Genomic DNA, 22,456 nt, shown 5'->3' on the forward strand with positions numbered 1-22,456 from the left:
GAAGAGGAGGCAAAATGAAAGCCACGTAGGAAGTTAGTACCCAATTCAAATAAAGCCACCTTTTTCCATTTTTTATTATTTTTTTTGCATCAAGAAAACACATCCACATAACCGGCACGCTTGAAAATGATTTTGACTAAACAAGGGCAGACGTTCCATTTGGAAGATACTTGTCGTCCACCCGAGTGTAACGATAGTTCCTACTTGAAACTTGAAACTGACTGTCTCCTTTTTCCAGAAGTGAAAATTGCCCAGTGATGACTTGTGAAGCTTTTGTGCAACTTTAACAGATACAGGACATGACAGCACTGACTTACTACTTTGGACTAAGTGATTAAGCTCTCAAGAGGAATATGCAAGAGAGAAATATAGTGCAGTAGTTAGATAACCTCAGCTCACCTTGGGCCATCGTCGGATAAGCTGCCATGACTACGGATCCAGATGCATTGCGCATCGGGAGTGCAGGGGGTCCTGGGCACCGCGGCAGTTGGCCGCTTCATTCGGAGAGAGGTTGGAGGGTCATCTCGTTTGAAGTGCCGCACTTCAGGACGGAGGGCATGGGAAACAGCAGCGCTCACCTTTCATGTCTTAACCTCATCCTCCAACCTAGCTGCCGCTTTGGGGTCAGAGGTCGTCTTGGTGAGACAGGCTTGCAATGGGACAGGCTTCCTCTTATCTGTCTCTGTGGGAATGCAAGGAGAGCTGACAAGGAGAGTGGAATTGAAGACAGTGACGGGTAGAGATACCAAGGAAAAGGGATACAAATAGCGGGAGTGAAGGGATACAACTGGAATCCCTAATTATAGTTTGAGCACTTAGCGAATGCATGCTTCTTGCCTTGGTGTAAATACCAGCGAAAAAGATGCAGACGAGACAGGCTCTACATAGTGCAAATATTCTCATGGGGCATAAACGTGTTTGAAGACAGTTGTGGTCTTATTAGTGGGAATTCCCTCTGTTGTTTGTCGGTTATACAAGAGAGGAAGTGGTGGTGTGGAAGACCGTTTAGGTCGCCATTAAAACTTTCTCTTTCCCTCTGAGCCCCAGCTGCTTTGGCAATCATGCTCCCAGGTGCAGAGAGAGCGGGGCGGGAAGGGTGCCTGGAACAAAATCAAGCTAGCGCCTGCTAGACAGAAATTTGGGGAAACAAGCGTAACGCAGTCAGCGGGGAAAATACATTTCGAAGAAACACTTTGAGTTTAGTGAACTAAAGAGATCTTTTTTGGTAGCTATTTCCCCCTCTGACAACACAAAATGGTTTTCCAAGGGCGATAAGCGTCCGTGTTCCTGCTGTCTGCATCGTGCCAAGTGACAGGCGGATAAAGGGGGGAGCTGTGGGAATTGGAGGATGTGGAGAAAGAAAAGCTGCTAAGTCGAATGAGATGGAATTGAATGTTATGGTCCAGTTCGCAGTTACCCTCTTAGCAGTACCTCAGTGCATTACCCCCTGGAGGCAATCTTTTTCCTCTCCCGGAACGATCTGTCAAGTTTTCAGGAAGAAAGGTTGCTTTTATTGACCTGCATGAATTAGCACCTTTGCGCTGTGTAATCAGAGCAGTGTGTTGATCGGTGTCATCAAGGTGACTGTCTGGAAGTGCTGTCTGTTGGATTGGAGGAACGGCTGCTTTTGGCTCTTCTGAAGCCCCACTCATCACCGTCCGAGGTTCCAAGGCCACAGAGTTGGCATTGAGGGCATGTTTAAGGAATCTCAGCCTAATTGAACACCAACTGTTTTCTGTTTGCAGGCGCCCCATACTGGACTTCGGCTGCAAAGATGGAGAAGAAGCTGCATGCAGTGCCGGCTGCCAACACAGTCAAGTTCCGCTGTGCTGCAGGAGGCAACCCCCGGCCCAAGCTGCGCTGGCTTAAAAACAGCAGGCCTTTCCGCCAAGAGGACCGCATGGGAGGTTATAAGGTAGCACAAACACTAATAAATCATACTTCTATTTACCTCTGATGTCAGACCTTTCCGTCCTGTGCTATATTTATTCCAGCTATTTGTGATCATCCCCACAGAGAAAGTTAAATTGGCTTTTACAATAATTCCGAATGTCCTTTCACCTCATTTTCATGCTCCAGTGGAGACAGGGGAAACGAGGGCCGGGTTTCTGGTGTGAAATTGGAATTGCTCATCCTTGAGCCTCCTTCTCACCAGGATACTTTGCAGAGTCTCTCACTGTAACTCATTAGAGAATCAGGCGTGGGACTTAAAGGGTGGAATACCCCCACCGACAGTAACGAAAATGTGTTGAACTGAGACTGAGGTAACTCAATCAGGGAAAACAGGTCCCACTTGCTTTGGTTTGTGTGCGATTGCTGTATGTTATTACGTGTGATTCACTAAATGGTCAATGATTAAACTGTAGGGAGTTTCTGTGGAGCTTATGTGTATGACTCTATGTAATCTTATGGTTAGAATATAACTAAATGAAAAACATTAAAATTATTATTTTTGTTTTAATGAAGCAGAACAAAATAACCACGCAAATCTGACTACTTTCTTTAAACAATAATATGGTTCCAACAATTGGACTTTGTCACTCAACTTAGATTCTTGTAGTCATGAAGAATAATTACATATAGACAGCATTCCAGATCGCTTAAGGCTGATCGTCACCCCACCAGGAGCCTTTAGGGTTGAGATTGTGTTAATGTAGCCACTAATATTGCATCCATTCTGCCTTTAGCAGGTTTATTACAATGAAGGCAAAAAAAAAAAAAAAAAAAAATGCCAGGGGAAAATGATACATTCAGCCTGTTCGACAAACCACAGGCAGCTCATTTCCTTTTTTTGGTCAACAAATGTGAGACAAAAGCTGTACCTGAGCCCAACCCGATGGCAAAGCTCCCCTTTGTGTGAAATGTGGGCTTGTCTCGCTCCAGTCACTCTGAATGTAGACCGAAATCATTTTTATTGTTGGTTGTTCATGTGGGTCCCACACACTGATGCAACTCATTTTATGTGTTGGAATAATAAAAATAGCACAGAAAGATCTAGTTTTATTTTATTTTTTTACCCTGACATCGATTTCGAGCATCCAAACAGCACCATCTACTAGTTTGTGCCGCTGCATTAGCATACATTGACACGCTGCACAAAAAAGGCATGCTCAGTTACAGCTGTACGACATGATTTTCATTTCATTGTTTTACTGTATATGTATGACCTGGAGCGGTACAGTAGTCGACTGGTTAGCACATCTGCCTCACAGCTGTAAGGCCCGGGGTTCAAATCCCGGCCCTGCCTGTGTGGAGTTTGCATTGTTCCTTCTCTGTCTTTTTGTGACGTGTAGCTCTCATTGATTGTTTTGGATTCGCCCCCCCGAGTGTATTTCTCATCTTCTGAATCCACTGACTTACTTCTGCAGGTACGAAGTCAGCACTGGACCCTTATTATGGAGAGTGTGGTTCCGTCAGACAAAGGCAACTACACCTGTCTGGTGGAGAACGAGTTTGGATCCATCAGCCACACGTACACCCTGGATGTTGTGGGTCAGTAACGGCACAACATACAAATCTTAGCTTAAACTAATTTAGGAGGAGTGGAGGGATGGGAGGCCAGCGGAACTCACAATTATGAAAGTATGTGTTTGTACGTGTGTGTGAAGTTTGATCAGTCAGGTTTGTCTTTAGATAAAGGTGTGGGTTATGTATTCCGAAATATGTGGTTCAGATTAGGGTTAAATTTCCCCACTGTAGTCTTTTAGTTAGTCTTAAATCAGTTCGAAGCAATAACATTGTAGTCTGTTTGCCATGCTGTGTGATCGTCGTCATAGGAAACACACAGTGAACAGTTTCCCCAAATGATATTTTTTGAATACTGTATTTTCACGACCACAAGGCGCACCGAATTAAAAGGCGCAGTCTCAGTTACGGGGTCTATTTCTGCATTTAACACATACATAAGGCGCACCGTATTATTGGGCGCAGGCATGGTAAAACATACGCTAGCTTAAAACATACGGTAGCATGCATGCACGCTAAAACAATGTTTTTAAAAAAGCAGCGGGAGCAAAACTGACTTCGGTTGTACTTTATTGAAGTATTTAACAATGTACTCACGTTATTTTTTGATCAATCTTCATCGACAAATCCATCAAAGTCCTCATCTTCTGTATCCGAAATGAACAGCTGGGCAAGTTCTCCATCAAACGCGCCAGGTTCCCTCAGTCTCGTTGCCGTGCGGCTCCTCAGAAATGATGCCGGCTTTTTTACGAAAGCTCGAACAACAGTGCAAGCAGACACGTTAGCCCAAGCATCCATAATCCTTTCACAAATTGTGGTGTAACTCACCCGGCGCTGCTTCCTAGCCTTAGTAAATCTGTCTTGGCCATCTGTCATCCATTGGTCCCACGCCGCGCGGAACTTCACTTTGAACGCCCTGTTTACACCGATGCCCAGCGGTTGGAATTCATGAATCCATTGCTCGAGTTGGTCTTCCAACTCCAGCCTCCACTCGTAAAGTAGCAGTCAACTCGCGGCGAAAGCAAAATAAAAGCTTCCCAATAATACGGACGTCGGCGCTCTTCAGTTAAGGAATGCAACCAGCAAAGTTAATTTGAATCTTGAGATAGATTAAAAAATGTAGTTTATTTCATGTCTTCGGAAAACTAAATGGTAAATGGACTGCACTTATATAGCACTTTATCTACATCATCACAGTGCCCAAAGCGCTTTACAAAGCCTCTCATTCACACACACATTCCTAAACCAATGGGCGACTGCTGCCATGCGAGGCGCCGCCAGGCCCACTGGGAGCAAATTAGGGTTCAGTGCCTTGCCCAAGGACACTTCGACATGCGGACAGTCGTAGGAGGGATTCGAACCTGTTCTACCTACTGAACCGAAGCCACCCCAACATAATCCCGATTGGTATCGCAAGACAAGTCCAGATCTCTGTGACAGACCACCAAGGACTCCACTAAAAGAGGTTTGATGAAGATCTGATATTGTATTTCAAAATAAAAGTCTCCGAAAACTAATAAACTGCATTTTTTAATGCATCTCAAGATTCAAGTTAACCTTGCTGGTTGCATTCCTTAACCGAAGAGCATTGACGTCCGTATTATTGGGAAGCTTTTATTTTGAGGGTGGCCTTCGCCGGGAGTTGGCGACTTATGACCGTAATGCCTAGTATGAACAAAATTAGGGGCGGCTGGCTTGATTGCTACTTTACGAGTGGAGGCTGCCTTGACCGGCGCTATATACCTACTGGGGGCGTGCCTTTAGTGTCCTCCTTCACGTGCACCCTTCCCCCTTTTACGTCCGCATGCTGTCCTCAGCCACGTCCGCTTTTCTTCTGTATAAGCAGCGTGTCGGCAGGAAATGCTCCCAGTCAGTCAAGCGGAGCGCTCATCACACAACAACATTTATAGATTTGGGAACTCGGTGCACACATAAGGCGCGCCGCATTATAAGGCGCCCCGTCCATTTTGGAGAAAATGTACGACTTTTAAGTGCGCCTTATGGTCGTGAAAATACGGTAGTTTCCATTGAAGGTAAAAGGTAAATGGAGTAAGCTTCTGTTGTTGCATGGAATCATTATTAGATGATCATTTAGTGTCACCTAGTCAGGAGTACACAGAGTGCTTGGATCAGCGATACCACACTCATCAAAATTGGTCAAGCCTCTTAATGACCTTTTGGAACACACAAAGCAAAGTGTTTTTCTGCTGAGTAAACAGAATCAATAGTCAGCAGCACAACAATGGGATAAAGATTGAGGATGAATGTGAGCATGTGTGTTAGGGTGCAGACTGTCTCTCATTTGGACTTGCTTGAATCGCTTACAAGTAATCACATGGACTCACTTATCTGATTGAAAAGGTCAATAATCCACAACCGGGCTGCTATTCAATGTTCGATCCATACAAAAATGTTTAAGGGTCCACTGGTCAACGTGTGAGACTGACTGTGTTGTGTAGACAAATTCAACTCCACTCACCATTGTCCTGAACAGACCTGCACGCTTCTGTTTCAAGTAACTGTTCTTTCTATGTTTTATCAAATGGAGATTAAACCACCTGAGGGTTCTTGCGCAATGATGTACAGTACAGCTAAATGTACATCAATACAGTACATGACACTCCCTAATTCAAACCCCCTGTTCTGGTCCACTTGGCGGTGAGCCAAAGCTCTGCTTAAGACTGCATATTTTTGTTTTTGTTCTGTTTTATAGCCTAGCAGTAAAGCCTCTCAACGTCTGGCTCCACAGCCACTGCCCCCTGCAACCTCTTGCTTCATTTTACTCTTTTATAATGTGGTGCACAAAGGAAGGGAAGAGGGCTTGGAACAGAAAAGGAGGGAAAATAGACAGAAAAGACTGCTCTTATCAGTGTTTCCCCCCAACTGACCCACAGGATTAGCTGTTAAAACAAGGCGAAACCAGTGATTTCTGGCTTAAACTGGCCCTCTGAAGAAAGGGCAGCGGTTGGACAATCACGAGTGGACACGCATGGGGAGTCAAAACAGACGCCGGCACCCATCGGCTCTTGGTTATTTTGACAGTTTCTTCGTGCCATGCTATTCTTTTCCTGTGCCCGCCTTTAGGCCCGAGTTTTCCATGTCACTTTTACATATCCTGCATTCTGTCAGCGTTTGCCTCCATTACAAGAACCTTGTTGAAATAACAGATAGAATGTTCAAAATCCAAAATCAAATTAACTTGTAACAGCTTGTAGGTACGTGAAAAGTCCGCTTTTATTTTATAAATGGAATAAATAATGAAAGTATTTCCGACCCTCATACTTAAGAGTGGGCGGCACGGTGACCGACTGGTTAGAGCGTCTGTCTCACAGTTCTGAGGACCGGGGTTCAATCCCCGGCCCCGCCTGTGTGGAGTTTGCATATTCTCCCTGTGCCTGCGTGGGTTTTCTCCGGGCACTCCGGTTTCCTCCCACATCCCAAAAACATGCATGCTAGGTTAATTGAAGACTCTAAATTGCCCGTAGGTGTGAATGTGAGTGCAAATGGTTGTTTGTTTGTATGAACCCTGGTCCTCAGAACTGTAGGGAAGATGTGCAAAGCAGTCGTCCACCATGTAGCCATGATTGTTCCAGTAGAGTGTAAGTCAACAGGACATTAAAAATGGTGACAAATTCTGTTTTGCCAGTTTTTGTTTTTTTTATTGTCGCTTGCAATTTTACATTAATAATGGGAAAAGTGTGACTGTAACATAGATCCCCTCGCTGCTTCTGTAACAGCTTTCGAGGGTGAACATGTTTGCGCTCTATGGAGAGTAAAAAATAAATAAATTGTGGTGGGTTGATAATGAACATGAGCACAAAGACAATGTAGGAAGGAGGATAGAGATGGGGGGGGGGGGGGGGGGGGAGTGGGAATATTCTTATCTGAAACATTGCAGAAAAATGGAGTATACAGACAAGGAAGCAACCAGACCCTCTCAATGTGTTCATCCCATTTCTTCATTTAGTCTTAATGGAGTCATCTTTAACCCAGCCTCAAGTTTTCGTCATGTCCTCACACTCTGACTACGCGGTCCACATATGCACATGCTCATACAAAGTGAATTGTATGCTGCACTGCACTTACCTTCAGGCATTGTTTGAAAAGGCAATGCAGTGCCTCAGGCTGAGTGATGTCATTCCATGCGATTGTGTGTGTGTGTGATGGCAGAGTGGTTGCTGTCAGTGTGGGGGTGGGTGGGCTCCTCAGCACGCTTGTGGCGGCCCGGTGCAGTTTGAAAGGCAGCATTGTTCAACAGGTCTCGCTCTGTTTGGATTTGCAGTCCAAATGATGTGGGGGTTGCTGTGAAGGTGTTTCACTTTCTAACACACATGCACACATACTGTAACTCTACAACTGCCATTCAACCCAAACACCTAACTTTACAGAAGTCCTCCTCCAGCATGATTTCCTTCCAAGATATACTGTATGTACATGTCTTTGTATAATGTGAGGCCTCCAAATTATTCTGCAATTAGAGGATAGCAGTCATGTTTCTGCCTGTCCAAGTTTGCCGGGAAATCTTTGCACACAGAACTCAGGAAGTCCTGGAGATACTGTAATCGTTAAAATGAAATGGATGTTCTAAAGATGTTTACCATCTGGTTTCAAGACAGTTTGCTTTATGACAGCCATTCCCACCAAGTTGGACAGCTCTTGTGGCTTGTGTTTCCACGACAGGCTGTGTCATTGGGATGATAATATCTGTGTTAGCTATGTTAGTAGTGTGACATCATACCAGTGTAAACAACTAATTATTCAACAAAAAGATGAATGGAACACAGTCATATAAGGACAACAATGGAGGACTTGGATTTTTTTTGTGATCGTTTGTCTTGACATGTATCTGTAAATCATAGAAAGACCATCATGTTCGGTTGTACACAGGTGACGATTTTGCGTCGACCAGATTGTATTTAGTGACACTGTCTAGCTATACCACTTTGGTTGATCACCCATAGGAAAGGTGTTGAAAAGTGGTACTGTGAAGGTATTTTTCCACTAGGCCCTAGAGTTCAGACAGTCACGATCGATTAAATGCTGTTAAGGCTTGTATTTGGTTGAAATTAGGTTTCGGGGTCAGTTGTTAAAGTTTACACACCCCATTTAAAATGCCAGGTATTTGTGATAAAATAAAAATTAGATCAGGATAAATAATTTCAAAGCATTTTCCACCATTAATATGAACTATGACCGGTAAAACCCAATCGATAAAAAAGTCATCTTTTTGAGAGAAGTATAAATGAACAAGTCACTGATGGTGTAGTGGTACATTCGCCTGACTTTGGTGCAGGCAGCGTGGGTTCAGTTCCCACTCAGTGACGTTGTGAATGTGAGTGCGAATGGTTGTCCGTGTCTATATGTGCCCTGCGACTGACTGGCGACCAGTTCAGGGTGTAGTCTGCCTTTCGCCCGAAGTCAACTGGGATAGGCTCCAGCGTCCCGCGACCCTAACCAGGATAAGCGGTGTTGAAAATGGATGGATGGATAAATGAACAACTGCAAGAATGTGGTTGCACAAGTGTGCACAGCCTCTTATAACTGGGATGTGGCTGTGTTCAGAATTAACCAATCACATTCAAACTCTTGTTAAATGGCAGCCACCATTTAAAGTGCCTCTCATTAAGTCCAAATACATTTGAGACTTTCTAGTAGGCTTTCCCTGACATGTTTTTGCATTCTAGCTGAAGCCTGAAGGTTTTGTGCTAAAACTGACTGGTAATTTGACCTGTTCAAATTTACCACCACCTTGTTTAACTCCCTAGTTCCAACTGGAAAAAAAAAAACAAGCCCCAAAGCATGATTCTGCCTCCACCTTGCTTTACTTTACTCTATGTATAGTGTTCCTTTGGGGATGAGCAGTGTTGTGTTTACACCAAACATACCTTTTGGAATTATGACCAAAACGTTTTACCTCGGTTTCATCAGACCATGACAAAATCTCACAACACGTGGGAAAATGTGTTTGGTCCTACTCCTCTCGAAAAGATTTGTTATTTTTTAATTGAGTTGTACACGTTATATGTCACATTAATGGCAGAAACGTTTTGAAATTGATCTTTGTCTCATTTTTTAAATGTATTTTTTTTTTTTAAATCACAAAAACCTGGCATTTGAACAGGGATGTGTAGACTTTTTATATCCACTGCATTTTGTGTTTGTCTGTTTGGTTAAGAGTCTAAACTAAAAAGAACCTTCCCTCCGTGCAGAGCGCTCCCCTCATCGGCCCATTCTCCAAGCTGGCCTGCCCGCCAACACGTCCGTCTACGTTGGGGAAGACGCCCGCTTTGTCTGCAAAGTCTACAGCGACGCTCAACCTCACATCCAGTGGCTGAAGCACATCACTCAGAACGGCAGTCGCTATGGCCCCGATGGGCACCCTTATGTCAAAGTGCTAAAGGTAAATCACCGCTTGTGTTCTTCCTGATTGGATTCAAACTATTCATCCTTTCTTTCCAGTGTTTCCCCAGTGGCCGCAACAAACGTATAACGACGATCTCTCCTCACCTAGAGTATATATGAGCAGGTCTTATCTATTGTGGCTTCTGGGGTCTCCATCTGTGCTACTTGTGCATTTCAGAGAGGCCGTTGTCTTCATGTTTGCACATCTGTATGATTCTGATTTTGACCTTGTCTTGTCATAATGTGTGGATTTCAGCGTTCAGGCATTAACAGCTCCGACGTGGAGGTGCTCACCCTCACCAACGTGACACAGGATGATGCTGGAGAGTATATCTGTAAAGTCTCCAATTATATAGGGGAAGTCAACCAGTCAGGCTGGCTGACTGTCATCCCAGGTAACCCAAAGACCTGCCCGACATTCCCTCCTCTCCTGGTGTGGTTTCCTGGGGTTCAACCCTGACCTGCTGTTTTGTGGTGGTCCTATTGGTGGTCTCTTGGTGATCCTGGGTCCTCACGACCTCCGCTCCCCTAATGCTCCACCTTTGTGTTTCAGCTGCTGAGACTGGCTCAGCCTTGGAAGCATTGAGCGGAGCTGCCTACCTAAACACTAAAATTGTCACAGCACACACATATATTTCTTATCTCTTGTCTTGTATGCTGTGTCAATATATAGTGTATGTAGCAGTTCTCTCCATGCTCTCTATGTTTGTGTGTGCATGTGCCCGGTCTAATGTAGACATTAGACTGACCTCTAGTTATAGTCTTTTGGTATAGCTATGGGATGTTTTATTTGGTCATTTATTTGGCTTTATTTTTTGTTCATCTCACACCCCCACCTTGTTTCAACCACCCAACATCTTTGCTGTAGATGGGAATTCAACGTTGGACACCGCCCTCTTATTTCTTTCTTGGTGTTTTGGGTCTCATTTTTTTATCCTCTCTCTGTCCTCCCCCCATCTTTTCTATGCAACCCTGCTTTCTACCTCCTCCCCTGCTCTTATCATCTCCCCTCTCCTTCTTCTTTTCCATCTCCTCCTTCTTCCTCTCTCCAGACCGCGGGTGTAAACACCACAGATAAGGAGATAGAAGTTCTCTACTTGCCCAATGTAACATTTGAACATGCTGGGGAGTATACGTGCTTGGCGGGTAATTCTATTGGGATCTCCTATCACACTGCTTGGTTGACGGTGCTTCCAGGTAAATACACTGTTTAACTGTCCTCTCCTTCCATTTCTACCAACAGCATGGTCTAACATATTCGGATTGTGTGGTTTCATTGGTCTCGAGAAGGCAAGTCCTCCCTCTGGAGCACAAGGCACACTGCTCAAATATTTGATTACTCACATGAACTTGCGTGGTTGTAACCCAAGATAGTGTCATGTACGAGCAACAAGGGGCATATATTCTTTTATATGATCTAGACTGGAAAGCTGTTGAAAGCTCAAAGCAGATAAGAGGGTCCTTTGCAGACAAATTATTATAACTCGGGGACGGAAGTGGAGCTCCCAGAGCAGCTTGAGTGTCTCCAGACTCCAAAGGGAGGGGAGGATTTGTCTCCCACCTTCTCCTCTGTCACATCTCTCCTGCTGCTTGAGGAAAGCATTTCAGTGCCATATTTTGGTCTTGAGCATTTTGGTAGTACACATCTCAATTATTTCATTGTCACTCCTTCCCTGGCTCTGATAATTGTCTTCTTTATGAGTCTTTATTTCTTCTTGAAGTAAAGAGTGAAAGTTGAAGCTCATGCATGCAATCTGGCTTTACTTTCTAAATTATCAGAGCCCAAACTCAGCTTCTAATGAAAAACTCATGTACGTGAATGCTGGGTTGTTTGTTTTCATTGGTCTACGTTAGTAATGCCATTTGTGTTCATTGCTGCATTACAAGCCTGAAACTATGCCAACCAGAGGATTACATTTTCTGGTTGTTTTCAGCAGTTTACCTCAGACTAAAAACAGGAATATTTCTGCTTCAGATCTAGTGTAGATGAAAACAGGGTTGGCATTCTGTCATGACATTGAACCACGTGACAGTAGCCCTATGCAGCCTCCATAGACAACAAGTATCAATTGCCATTAATGTTAAATAAATAGCATAATACTTTTGGGAAATAATACAAAATGTTAATTATGGGTGAGACACAACAAAGCAGTATTAGTGAAAAGAAGAAATCAAGAAGCAATAGAATAATGGTAATAGTCAAGTCAAAATGACGTCAATAAAACGGTCATTTTGTGAAAATAACATGATGAGCATAAATACATATAAACCATGAAATAATTACTCATTGAATGTTTCGCCACATCAACACCATCATCAACATTGTGACATGACAAATACTAAAATGGCCTCCCTTTTGGGTTTGTTCGATTGATATAGCAGAATTGTTTTCAACAAACAATTGTTATTTCTCTTTTCATTGTGGCCCCAATACTCTGAGAGTAATTTGTACTCTATTACTCTCAAGTCCCTCTACCAAAATCCCGCAGCTTTGGGTATATTGTATGTTTTTACCCCAATGTGCATGGTGTGCAAGCTTCTTATTTGACTTTGTATTGCAAAAGAGCATGTTTGTAGTTTTGAGGGTTCATTTAATATGGAGCAGTCCATCTTTGAATCACAAACACATGCATGAATCCATGTGTTGCTCTCTGTCATGTGTGAAATTAAGTGAGGCATGTGTTGTCTTTTACTTGGTGTGCTCACATTAGCTCCTCTCTCACGTGGTACACTCGGCATGCTGGTACCTGCAGAAGAGAGGTAGTTTAGTTTAAGGTTGATTCTAATTACATTTACACATGAGTCACCCCTAGAGCATCTGCGCATTTGTTTTTTGTGTTGATTTGAATGGACTACATCCATGTGCAACAGTGTGCAAGACTGATCAGTACTTTTCCTTTAATCAAACAATCTCTGTCTCACTGTCCCTCCTTTATTCGCATCAGCTGCAGAGAAAAACGTGGAGCCCCTTTCTCCCGATTATGTGGAGATAGCCATTTACTGCGCCGGCGTCTTCCTCATCGCCTGCATGGTGGGCATCGTGGTCGTGTGCCGCATGAGGAACACGGCCAAGAAACCGGACTTCAGTGGCCAACCTGCAGTTCACAAACTGAGCAAACAGATCCCTCTGCGCCGCCAGGTAACAGAAAGTAGATAAAGAGTTCTATGACATCTAACACCTCTAGATGAGAACAACAGACATGCAAACACAAGACAAAAATACTGTTTACTTCAACAATAAAAAAATGATGCGTGGGGTGTAACATTTCAATACACATTTAAAAATCTCTACTTTAAGCCATACATACCCGGTCTACTTTCTAAGTCAAGTCAACTCTACTACAGTATGTGAAGTTGTATGTTTGAGTCATGCTTTTCCCTCAAGTGAAATGAAAAGGTACAAAAAATGTTGGATCCACCCGGCGGGGAGACTGAATCCTGTGTGTCGAAGTAAGTTGAGGGTGGAAAAAAAGAGACGCGGAAAGCTGCTCATCACACATTCTTAGTGTTTACTTCTTCACTGTAATCAACACAGATTTGTATCTCTTAAGATAAAACAGGATGTTCTGAAATCAATATGCTTGATCTGCAAACACTGCTGATAATATCAACATTGGTAAAGTACAGTACCAAAGTTATACAGACATGGGGAAAGCAACTCCTCTAGTGATGTCCTAGAGCTTTCTCTGACCTTATAACCCAGATAGTGGTGATCAGCCAATCTTTCTCGTACCCGTAGGTGTCGGCTGACTCCAGTGCTTCGATGAACTCCAACACGCCACTCGTACGCATCACCACGCGGCGGAGTTCTGCACACGACGACCCGATCCCCGAGTACGACCTTCCTGAAGATCCGCGGTGGGAGTTTGCAAGGGAGAGGTGAGCAGATATTTGGTCACTGTTAAGTCATATTTATTACCCACAAAACGTTCTGTTGCTTTGCTTGACTTAATGTTAGATGTTTTTGGGTGACATAACCACAACTCGCATACAGTATGTGTTGTTAGTCCAGAAAATAAATACACTGGCGGTAGATATATTTTTTCCCCCCACATTGCAGCACCTCTGTCACTTGTTTCTTCAGCTAATTAAAACACTTCACTGTATACTGGGTTGATATTGCTGTTGGCAATAACACTTGCAATGTTAATTCACTTAAGTCTGGGAAACAAATCAAACAAGACGGTACAGTTTATCATAACACAGAATCAGAATATTTTATGTTTTATTATAATAGACAAAAAGGGACATTCTCTTCAGTCTGAATCAATGTCTGTGTGATTCTGTTTGGGCCTTTGTACTGCGCTTGCCACCCAATGCCTGAGGGATCATGTTGGAATTGCAGAATGCGGGGGAATGCAAACATTTGCGTCTTATGTGGAGGAAAAAATAACATCAATTATGTGTGGCTGAATGGACAGAATGGTGGCCATTGAGTGTGGCGAGTGTGGAGACACATAGGGGATTGTGTTGCTGTGCCGGGGAGCTTGCCTCAGGTCCCGGACCTGTCTCGGCCTGCAGTGAGAGTTCACATAGCCAAGATGCTGAAACTTAGGGGTGGCGCCAACTCTTGTCAATCAAAAGATGAAGCGAAACAAAAACAAACAAACAACCAAAAGCACTGAGTAGATGCCTGACAGTAGGTACTTGCCCTATTTTCAATAATTGTCTCTAATCTTTTTTTTTATCACCCACACATGACTCCAACTAAAAGCTGGCATGTGTGAGTTATACTTCACTGTAACATAGTTTACATTTCCAAATGGTCTGAGCAAACGCAGGTAATTAAATTTCCATTTGGGACTGCAGTGAGTTCCATCGGTGTGGCAGCACCTTGGCAGCAGTCCACCAGTCAAATGTTAATGTGTCTGGGGTGAGATGGCCTCTGTAATGGCACAAGTAAGTGTATATTAGCATGTGCCAAAGCATGGTAAACAGTTTAGAAGTGAGTGTCTTCACTGGGCTTGAACTGATTTTTGCCATGTCCTCCTTCATACCTACTGGTCTGACAGCAGTCAATGTGCCAGTAAAGCACTCACCTTCACTATCTGATTGTAACTAGAGCTGATAAAAAATGGAACAACAACAAAATTAAAAACACGACGACGAAGCGAGTGTGGTTCCTTCCCTACTTTTTTCTCACACACGCTCAATTTTATTCATTAGGAGTGAATTGTCACACGCAAAAAAGATTGTACCGGCATTACCACAGTACCGGTAACCTTTTATTGCTCAGTGACTGTGTTTTTTATGTCTTTATGTCTCAAAAGTCTTCTCTGTCAATTGACTGTCCGTTGTCGTACTATGGCGGCTCCAACTTCCGGAGACAAATTCTTTGTGTGTTTTTGACATACTTGGCAAATAAAGATGATCCTGATTCCGATTCTGAGCAATAGCTCGTGTCTGTTTTACTCTGTATGTCAGCTGCTAATCACAGGAGGTCTGTCTGTATTTTGTTGTGCGGCGGCTGCAGGTTGACCCTGGGCAAACCGCTCGGTGAAGGCTGCTTCGGCCAAGTTGTAATGGCAGAAGCTCTTGGCATCGATAAAGACAAACCCAAAGAGGCTGTAACTGTCGCTGTCAAGATGCTGAAAGGTGAGTAGGTCATTTGCTGCCTCACAGTAATACTGAGGTTGTAACTGTAAACGTCTGACTTGGACCAAAAATGTGATGACAGGGGTGCCATGTATACCACTTCACTCTGTCTACATTATGTGGGCAACCTAAGCACATTATATATGTGATATATGCTCCAATGAAAGTTCATTACAGGGCAAAGTGGAGCCTGGGGGAGTCATTAGTATTTGTTATTGGTGGTTGCTAAATGACACCTATGGGGATGGCGAGTCGGCTAGGTAAGGCTTAGGAGTGGTCTCATAGCTGACCCCAGAGCAGCAGCTGGCTGGAGCTCAGTCAGCACCCACACAAAGCCGCGAGTCACACTGCTGTTATTAATGAAAGCAGCAGCAGGGGGAGAGGATCAGGTAAAGCAGCAGATCAACCTTGCCTATAGAAATGGGCTCTCCAGTTAACCGAGTGATGCAGAGGAATTCGGGCAATGCCATCTAGCTGCCCGGATACAACCACTCTCCTATGAAAAGTGAGCTCGTGCAACAGATAATCGATCCAGATTGAGCATCTTTAAATCATTCTATTCTCCTCCTCTTGGCACTGAAAGGGTGCTCCTGTAGTCTATGAGAGGATCTCCCCTCTGTGCTGTAACGTTAGTTCACATTGTCTGTCAGCTGCATTTAATCACAAGCACACTACAAAACAAGGTGCCGTCTGACTGGCTGACAATGAGCTCTGAGTCAAGGGTTGGAGGGAAGGCAGGACGTGGGCGTGTTTGTTTTCCCTGAGCAACATTCGATCATTCTTCTACTCTTAGATGACGCCACCGAAAAGGACCTGTCTGACCTGGTGTCGGAGATGGAAATGATGAAGATGATTGGGAAACACAAGAACATCATCAATCTGTTGGGGGCCTGCACACAAGATGGTAAGAACTACGATTATCCTACCTTATATCCTGCTGCCATAAAGAGTGTCTCTGGGAGCACGCTAAGCTCTTTTTCTTCAGTGCGCTGATACTAAGTAAATGGTAATTCACCACATTCAACAAGTAATTGAAATCTTTCCTCCCATGCAGGGCCCCTGTATGTAATCGTGGAGTATGCTTCCAAAGGTAACCTTCGGGAGTACCTCCGAGCCCGCCGACCCCCTGGAATGGAGTACTCCTACGACATTGCCCGTGTCTCTGACGAACAGCTCACTTTCAAAGATCTGGTCTCTTGCACTTATCAAGTGGCACGGGGCATGGAATACCTTGCATCCCAAAAGGTAAGATGTTTTGCACAAACAAAAGCCTACCTATTGGCTGCATAAAATAGATTTGTGGGCAAGTGATATTATGTTGTATGAAGGACGTTTTTGCTCTGGCCGGCACTTGTGAGTCGCTGTGGGAGTTTTATCTCCTAAAAACACTGATGTCACCCCCTGTCCAACCCCTTCATTGTGTCTCATCCCATGACAAAGGCCCCTCTGTGTGGAGGAATTGTAGTTTTGTTTTTTTTTCACAATAGTGGTGCAGCCACGTTGTCCAAAGACAGCCTCACGCTCTCGCTCACTGTTGGAATGCGACACTCTAGCTCGCACACACACACACACACACACACACACACACACACACACACACACACACGCAATCTTGCACATGCAAGATCTACAGATCTGTGTCTGCCATGCATGCGGCAAAGGAGGAATCCAAACTTTTCAGACACGTTCACACAATCGCAGACTTTGTCATGTGACGTTATTCAGTGCAGTGCTACCCATGTCCAGGAGATTTCAGAGTTCATTTATTTGTAGAATGACATAAACGTCTTATTCTTCTCTTTTCCACTTTGTGACTCACAACCCCCCCCCCCCCCCCCCCCACCTCCCACCCCCCCTTCCCCTGCTCCCCTCACATTTCTCACTCTCTCCATCCTAGTGTATACACAGAGACCTGGCAGCCAGGAATGTCCTGGTCACAGAAAGCAACGTCATGAAGATCGCTGACTTCGGCTTGGCCCGCGATGTCCATAACATCGACTACTATAAAAAGACGACCAATGTGAGTCATCGACCTGCATGCTGCACACATGGCATTGTGGGCTTTGAGCAAGTCTCGGGGAGCTAAAACTGTTGATTTATTTACCCATCCTTCAAATTCACTCTCTTCCCTCATCTTTCTTTTTCACTCTTTTCTTGGATTTGTGTCTTTGGCAGAAGCTGCAGGTTCCCAGGCAGCTTGTGAATGTCGGGATTCTGTAAACTGCCTTGTTTATCCCTCTGCCTCCTTTAGTTTCATAGGCACTTATACAATTAGCCAGAAAGAGAGACACAGTGAGAGGGGGGAGCAGTTTAAACATAATTGACAACTCCATAGTGGCCAGTGGTGTCTTTCTTTCCCACCGCAAAGCAGCCCAGTCCGCACACCCTCATTAAGTATGCATGGTTGCCTTTTCATCCCATGTACAAACATGGGGAGAACAAGCTGTCAACAACAACAATATGCAGCGATGTTGAGAGTAATGATGATTACGACAATGGAGGCTGTGATAATGATGATGATCACTTTCTGTATGTTACATCTAGACAGAGCTGTCGTTGTGCTGTTTTTGTTTAATTCTTGTTTAATTTCTCTACATGTCTGCAGAGTAACATGATTTTATTTGTGTAATAAATCTATTATCCGCATGTGACTGTAATTTAATATTTACTAGTACAGTGTTCACCCACTATCTCTGTTCATCGTTCGCTCCCTTGCTGTATGCCGTTTTTCTAAGCGATTGTTTTTATGACTTTTAACAATATACTTTAATCGTGTTTAAAACACGTGGGAGGATCAAAACTATATTAAAAAAACAAAGCAGATTTTTTTAGATGGCTTCTCTATATTGCAGATTTTCCTCTATTGCGGGTGGGTCTGGAACGTATCCCCAGGACAAATAGGGGTTCACTGTATCTTGTTTTTAAGGATTCATTAAAGTATTCACCTAACCCACAGGTGTCAAACTCATGGCCCGGGGGCCACAGCCAGCCCGCCACATCAATTTATGTGGCCTCCGAAAGCAAATCAAGTGCGTCGACTTCATGTTTCTTGCTAAAATAAGAACATTGCAAATCGTCTTCACTTTTAATAACGTTGATTGCAAACATTTTTGTTACCAATCGGCATTTCAAAATAAACTGCATTAACAACATTTTAGTGGCTTCTGATTTCAAATGTAGCTATTTATCGATTATTATTATTTATTTTTTGTGTAGATGTAATAACATGAGGCAATTGTACATTTACTGTATGTGTTCGCAGTCATGACGGCCCTCCGAGGAAAAAACCATAACTACGATGTGGCCCGCAGCAAAAATTTGTTTGACACCCCTGACCAAACCAAACACATTACGTGGCTAAGCCACCAAACAGATATTGATTGTGGCTGGCTGGTCTGCTTTGCCTTCCAGTCAGTGCTTTAAAAGCACAAAGAGATATACTATGCATTTTCCAAGAGCTGTTTATCAGCTCCATTGCTTTGACGCTGTCAATGTTCCTTTGGGAATGACTCTTCCTCGACGCTCATCTTCCCACTTTTCTTCGAGTAACGATCTCCCAGCAGAGAAAGAAGTCAAAAATGCTGAAGTGGATTGATCATTTTGTTAGACTTTTCACTTTTGCATGTCTACAGGGTCGTCTTCCTGTGAAGTGGATGGCTCCCGAAGCGCTTTTTGACCGGGTCTACACTCACCAGAGTGATGTGTAAGTAATTCTTAACAATTCAATTTCCCTTACTCTCAGACAATAGTAATATTCATACAAACTGTACTTTTCAAAGTCATACACAAACCATCTTGTGCAGCTGCAGGGTTATAGATGGAGACTAGTTTGAGATGTTTGGTGGGTGGAGTGCTTGCTGCCTATAGGGGGCCAATGCTGGCCGGTTTGTGGCAAAAGTGAGGATTTCACGCTAGACTTGTAGCCAATGCCGTGTTACTAATCTGAGCAGCTTCAAAGGGTCTTGGAAGGAGCCCAGAACCCACCAGTACGTACTCCCCCACTGATTCACATTTTGCTTCTCCGTCCCAGCTCAGAAGTGACCCCCCCCGTCCCCCTTTTTTGGGCCCCCACACTCGTCTAAATGCGACAAAGCTGCAGCCCTGCATCCCACTCCTCTTCCTGCTTGAGCCCCCGTCCGTCTTCTTCTCACTTTAAACATAGGGCTCATCGTTTTGAAGATGCTCAAAATAATCCCTCCCACCATCTTTCACCCCCACCATCCTTATTTTCATTCATCTGGTATGTGAATTACTGACCCGTCGCTGTCTCCTTTTTTTTTTTTTTTTAAGTTCAAGAACACTCATTCTAAAAAGAGAACAAAGGGAGAGCATTACTCTCCTTTTGGTGTTTGAGTCGTATGCGACCTGACAGCATCGTTTGAAGTTTCTGCTCCAGACGCAGGCGGCAGAGGGTGTATGTGGCAATTAGGTAAACGCCTTGCAAGCTGACCTCAAGAAAAAGATGCATTTGTGTGTCTTTGAATCATGTATCAGTAGCAGTCTAAACATGGAACTGTTCCAGTTAGGTTTTGGAGTGAGAGGACCTCTTTTCAGTCCACATCTGCAAATGTTTATGTATGTGTGTGTGTGTGTGTGTATGTGTGTGTGTATGTGTGTGTGTGTGTGTGTGTGTGTGTGTGTGTGTGTGTGTGTGCGTGCGTGCGTGCGCGTGTGTGTTTGTGTGCCTGTAAAATAAAACTGCAGCCGCACGATGCCATTCATGTTCCACCGAGCAACACCAATCAATCATAACAGGAGAGGGGATGGGAGTGCAGGCAGTCCTCTTTGTCAGCTCACCGCTAATTACATTTCATCACTCACTTTTAGTAATTGTTTTTTTCCATCACATAACATATGAAAGCAAATGCAAGAGGGCTGTTTGGGAAGTGTGTGTGTTGGGGAATGCTGTTTAGCTCAACACCAACAATCAGGCAATCCCCACATGACATCAGATTACATGAATACATAAATTACAATGGAAGTCATCCGTTGATGTTGATGTAGAGTGGTGCAGCTCAATGGTAGAAAGATGGCATCATGGTCAGTCTTGGCAGAGGGGTAGACTGAATCAGATAAAACCAAATTTTGTATCAGACTTCTAAGATGACTTGACGTGCTTGTATTTTGACTTGTTTTCATTATCACCTTTATCGAGAACATAAAAGCCCCAATAGGGGTAGACACGTACACAGACATTTCTGAGGGCAGGTGCTCAAGCCAAAAAAAAGGGCGCGCATCGCCAAAATTATTGAATCAATTAAGAAAAAACAGTAGTATGTATTTAACTTATTTATTTCTGTTGACATAACTCAGACAATCACTAATAAAACTATTAACAAAGGTGTTGACATTTTAACAAATGTCGAGTTTTGTGACATAAAAAAAAATGAGACCAAAAGCATATTTTACATTAGAAAAAACCCACAACACGAGACCAAACAAAAACGTCATATAAAGTACAAATACTGAAATAATTTTGATGTGTGGTGGTAGTGGCAGAGCATTCCTGGTATAGATACATGTACTAAGATACATTATTTGTCATAAATAGGTAATGTTTTTCCACCAATTAAGTGAAATTGGATAATTTCCCAGTGGGTTTGTAATCTCTAGTGTACTGTATCTATCAGTTGCACACTTGTATGCTGATTGATTAGTTTGGTGTTGTTGACAAGAATACCGTATCAGAAAGGTGAGGTACTAGCCTAGGTCCCGTTAGTGCACATGCTTGTTTGTTGAGTCAAGAATGGGCGCACATGGACACGGACGTGCGCAAGAAACAGGGCGACACAGTGCTGAGAGGCATTTACAAAGTAGTCCAGAAAGGAGAGACGACTGTGTCAACAAGAGCAGAGACCAGCATGAAGCTGGTACTGCTTGTGTAAACAGATGCAAAGAACTGATATATCGCCCCTCCCACTCGCCGCCTGTTGCTTTCTTGATGCCTCTAGCACCTAGCTAAATACATCTGTGTTTGTAAGCATGCCTTTGTGTTATGGTCACAACATTGTAAGACTGATCCTATGAGGGTCCAGTCTATCTAAACTTGCACCACATCAATCCTTCGAATCGTGGAATCTGAGTTATTTACAACAGGGAAGTTATTTATAGTTAATCAAAAGGTCAATGGCCCTTTCCTCATTTCTCTGACATTTGGGTGGCCCGGTTTGTTTTGGTGTGGAGTGACTAGACAATGCCAGCCTGTGTAATTTTCACAGCAGGCACAAAAGCCGTTGTTGAGATCAGGGCCGGAGTGGCACTGGGAGTGGGTTTGTGTCATAAGATGAAGGACGACATTGACACCAGTAACACGCGTACATGACCCAATGTAAATTATACACGGGATGAACATTGGCAGCTTTTGAACGCGCCTTAAAATTGGAACAAAATATAAAGTTTTACAGCTTCCGCTCTTCAGAAGACTTTCTGTATGATTTTCAGTTTGCTGAAATGTCATCATCGAGAACACTTATGTCAAACTCGAGGCCCGGTGACCTGATCCGGCCCACTAAAGCAGTGGTCCTCAACCTTTTTCCCACCACAAAACTGTTTCATGCATGCTCGTGCATATCTTTGGCGGACCGGACCTTTGTGATTGCAGACCCCCAAACTTTTGCCGTAGTGGGGGGGGCGTGGAGGGTGGCCAGTAGCAAATAGCCCACGCTGGTTAGGGACCACTGCACTCAAGCAAATGAAGTGCCTACTTAATGTTTGATGCTAAGTAGTTCATCAATTTTAATTTTGGCAGAAAATCTGTACCAAAATTGGAATTTATCTCCACTTTAACCAATTTCCACTCATTTATTTTCACCAAAATTATCTTCATTTAAATTGGCCAATTGTTGTATAGTATATTAAAATATTTGGTTGACACAATTTTCCATGAATTCTGTTTTCAAATTCAGTTTGTTGTTAACAATATAAATAATAAAAATCAAATGCAGGGACAGTTGTGTAAACTGTATATAATAAAATAATGAGATGATAATGCATT

General features: G+C 43.6%; 1 protein-coding gene across 6 annotated transcripts in view; it reads left to right on the forward strand.

Annotated features, from left to right (window-relative positions):
• The window catches only part of fgfr2 (fibroblast growth factor receptor 2), a 39,977-nt gene that overhangs the window by 13,311 nt on the left and 4,210 nt on the right, over positions 1–22,456 (forward strand). For 3 of the 6 annotated variants that reach the window (XM_061690987.1, XM_061690991.1, XM_061690992.1), the window contains 11 exons: positions 1,746–1,915; positions 3,369–3,492; positions 9,675–9,865; positions 10,920–11,064; positions 12,813–13,012; positions 13,607–13,746; positions 15,341–15,462; positions 16,256–16,366; positions 16,517–16,707; positions 17,360–17,482; positions 19,095–19,165. In XM_061690987.1, the coding sequence (XP_061546971.1) occupies positions 1,746–1,915; positions 3,369–3,492; positions 9,675–9,865; positions 10,920–11,064; positions 12,813–13,012; positions 13,607–13,746; positions 15,341–15,462; positions 16,256–16,366; positions 16,517–16,707; positions 17,360–17,482; positions 19,095–19,165 (1,588 nt within the window). Of the gene's footprint in view, positions 1–1,745; positions 1,916–3,368; positions 3,493–9,674; positions 9,866–10,123; positions 10,263–10,919; positions 11,065–12,812; positions 13,013–13,606; positions 13,747–15,340; positions 15,463–16,255; positions 16,367–16,516; positions 16,708–17,359; positions 17,483–19,094; positions 19,166–22,456 lie in introns of all 6 variants that reach the window. The other 3 variants (XM_061690989.1, XM_061690990.1, XM_061690988.1) reach the window with 3 other exon arrangements.

This window comes from Phycodurus eques, chromosome 11 (genome assembly GCF_024500275.1).
Source record: "Phycodurus eques isolate BA_2022a chromosome 11, UOR_Pequ_1.1, whole genome shotgun sequence".
Classification (NCBI taxonomy): Eukaryota; Metazoa; Chordata; class Actinopteri; order Syngnathiformes; family Syngnathidae; genus Phycodurus; species Phycodurus eques.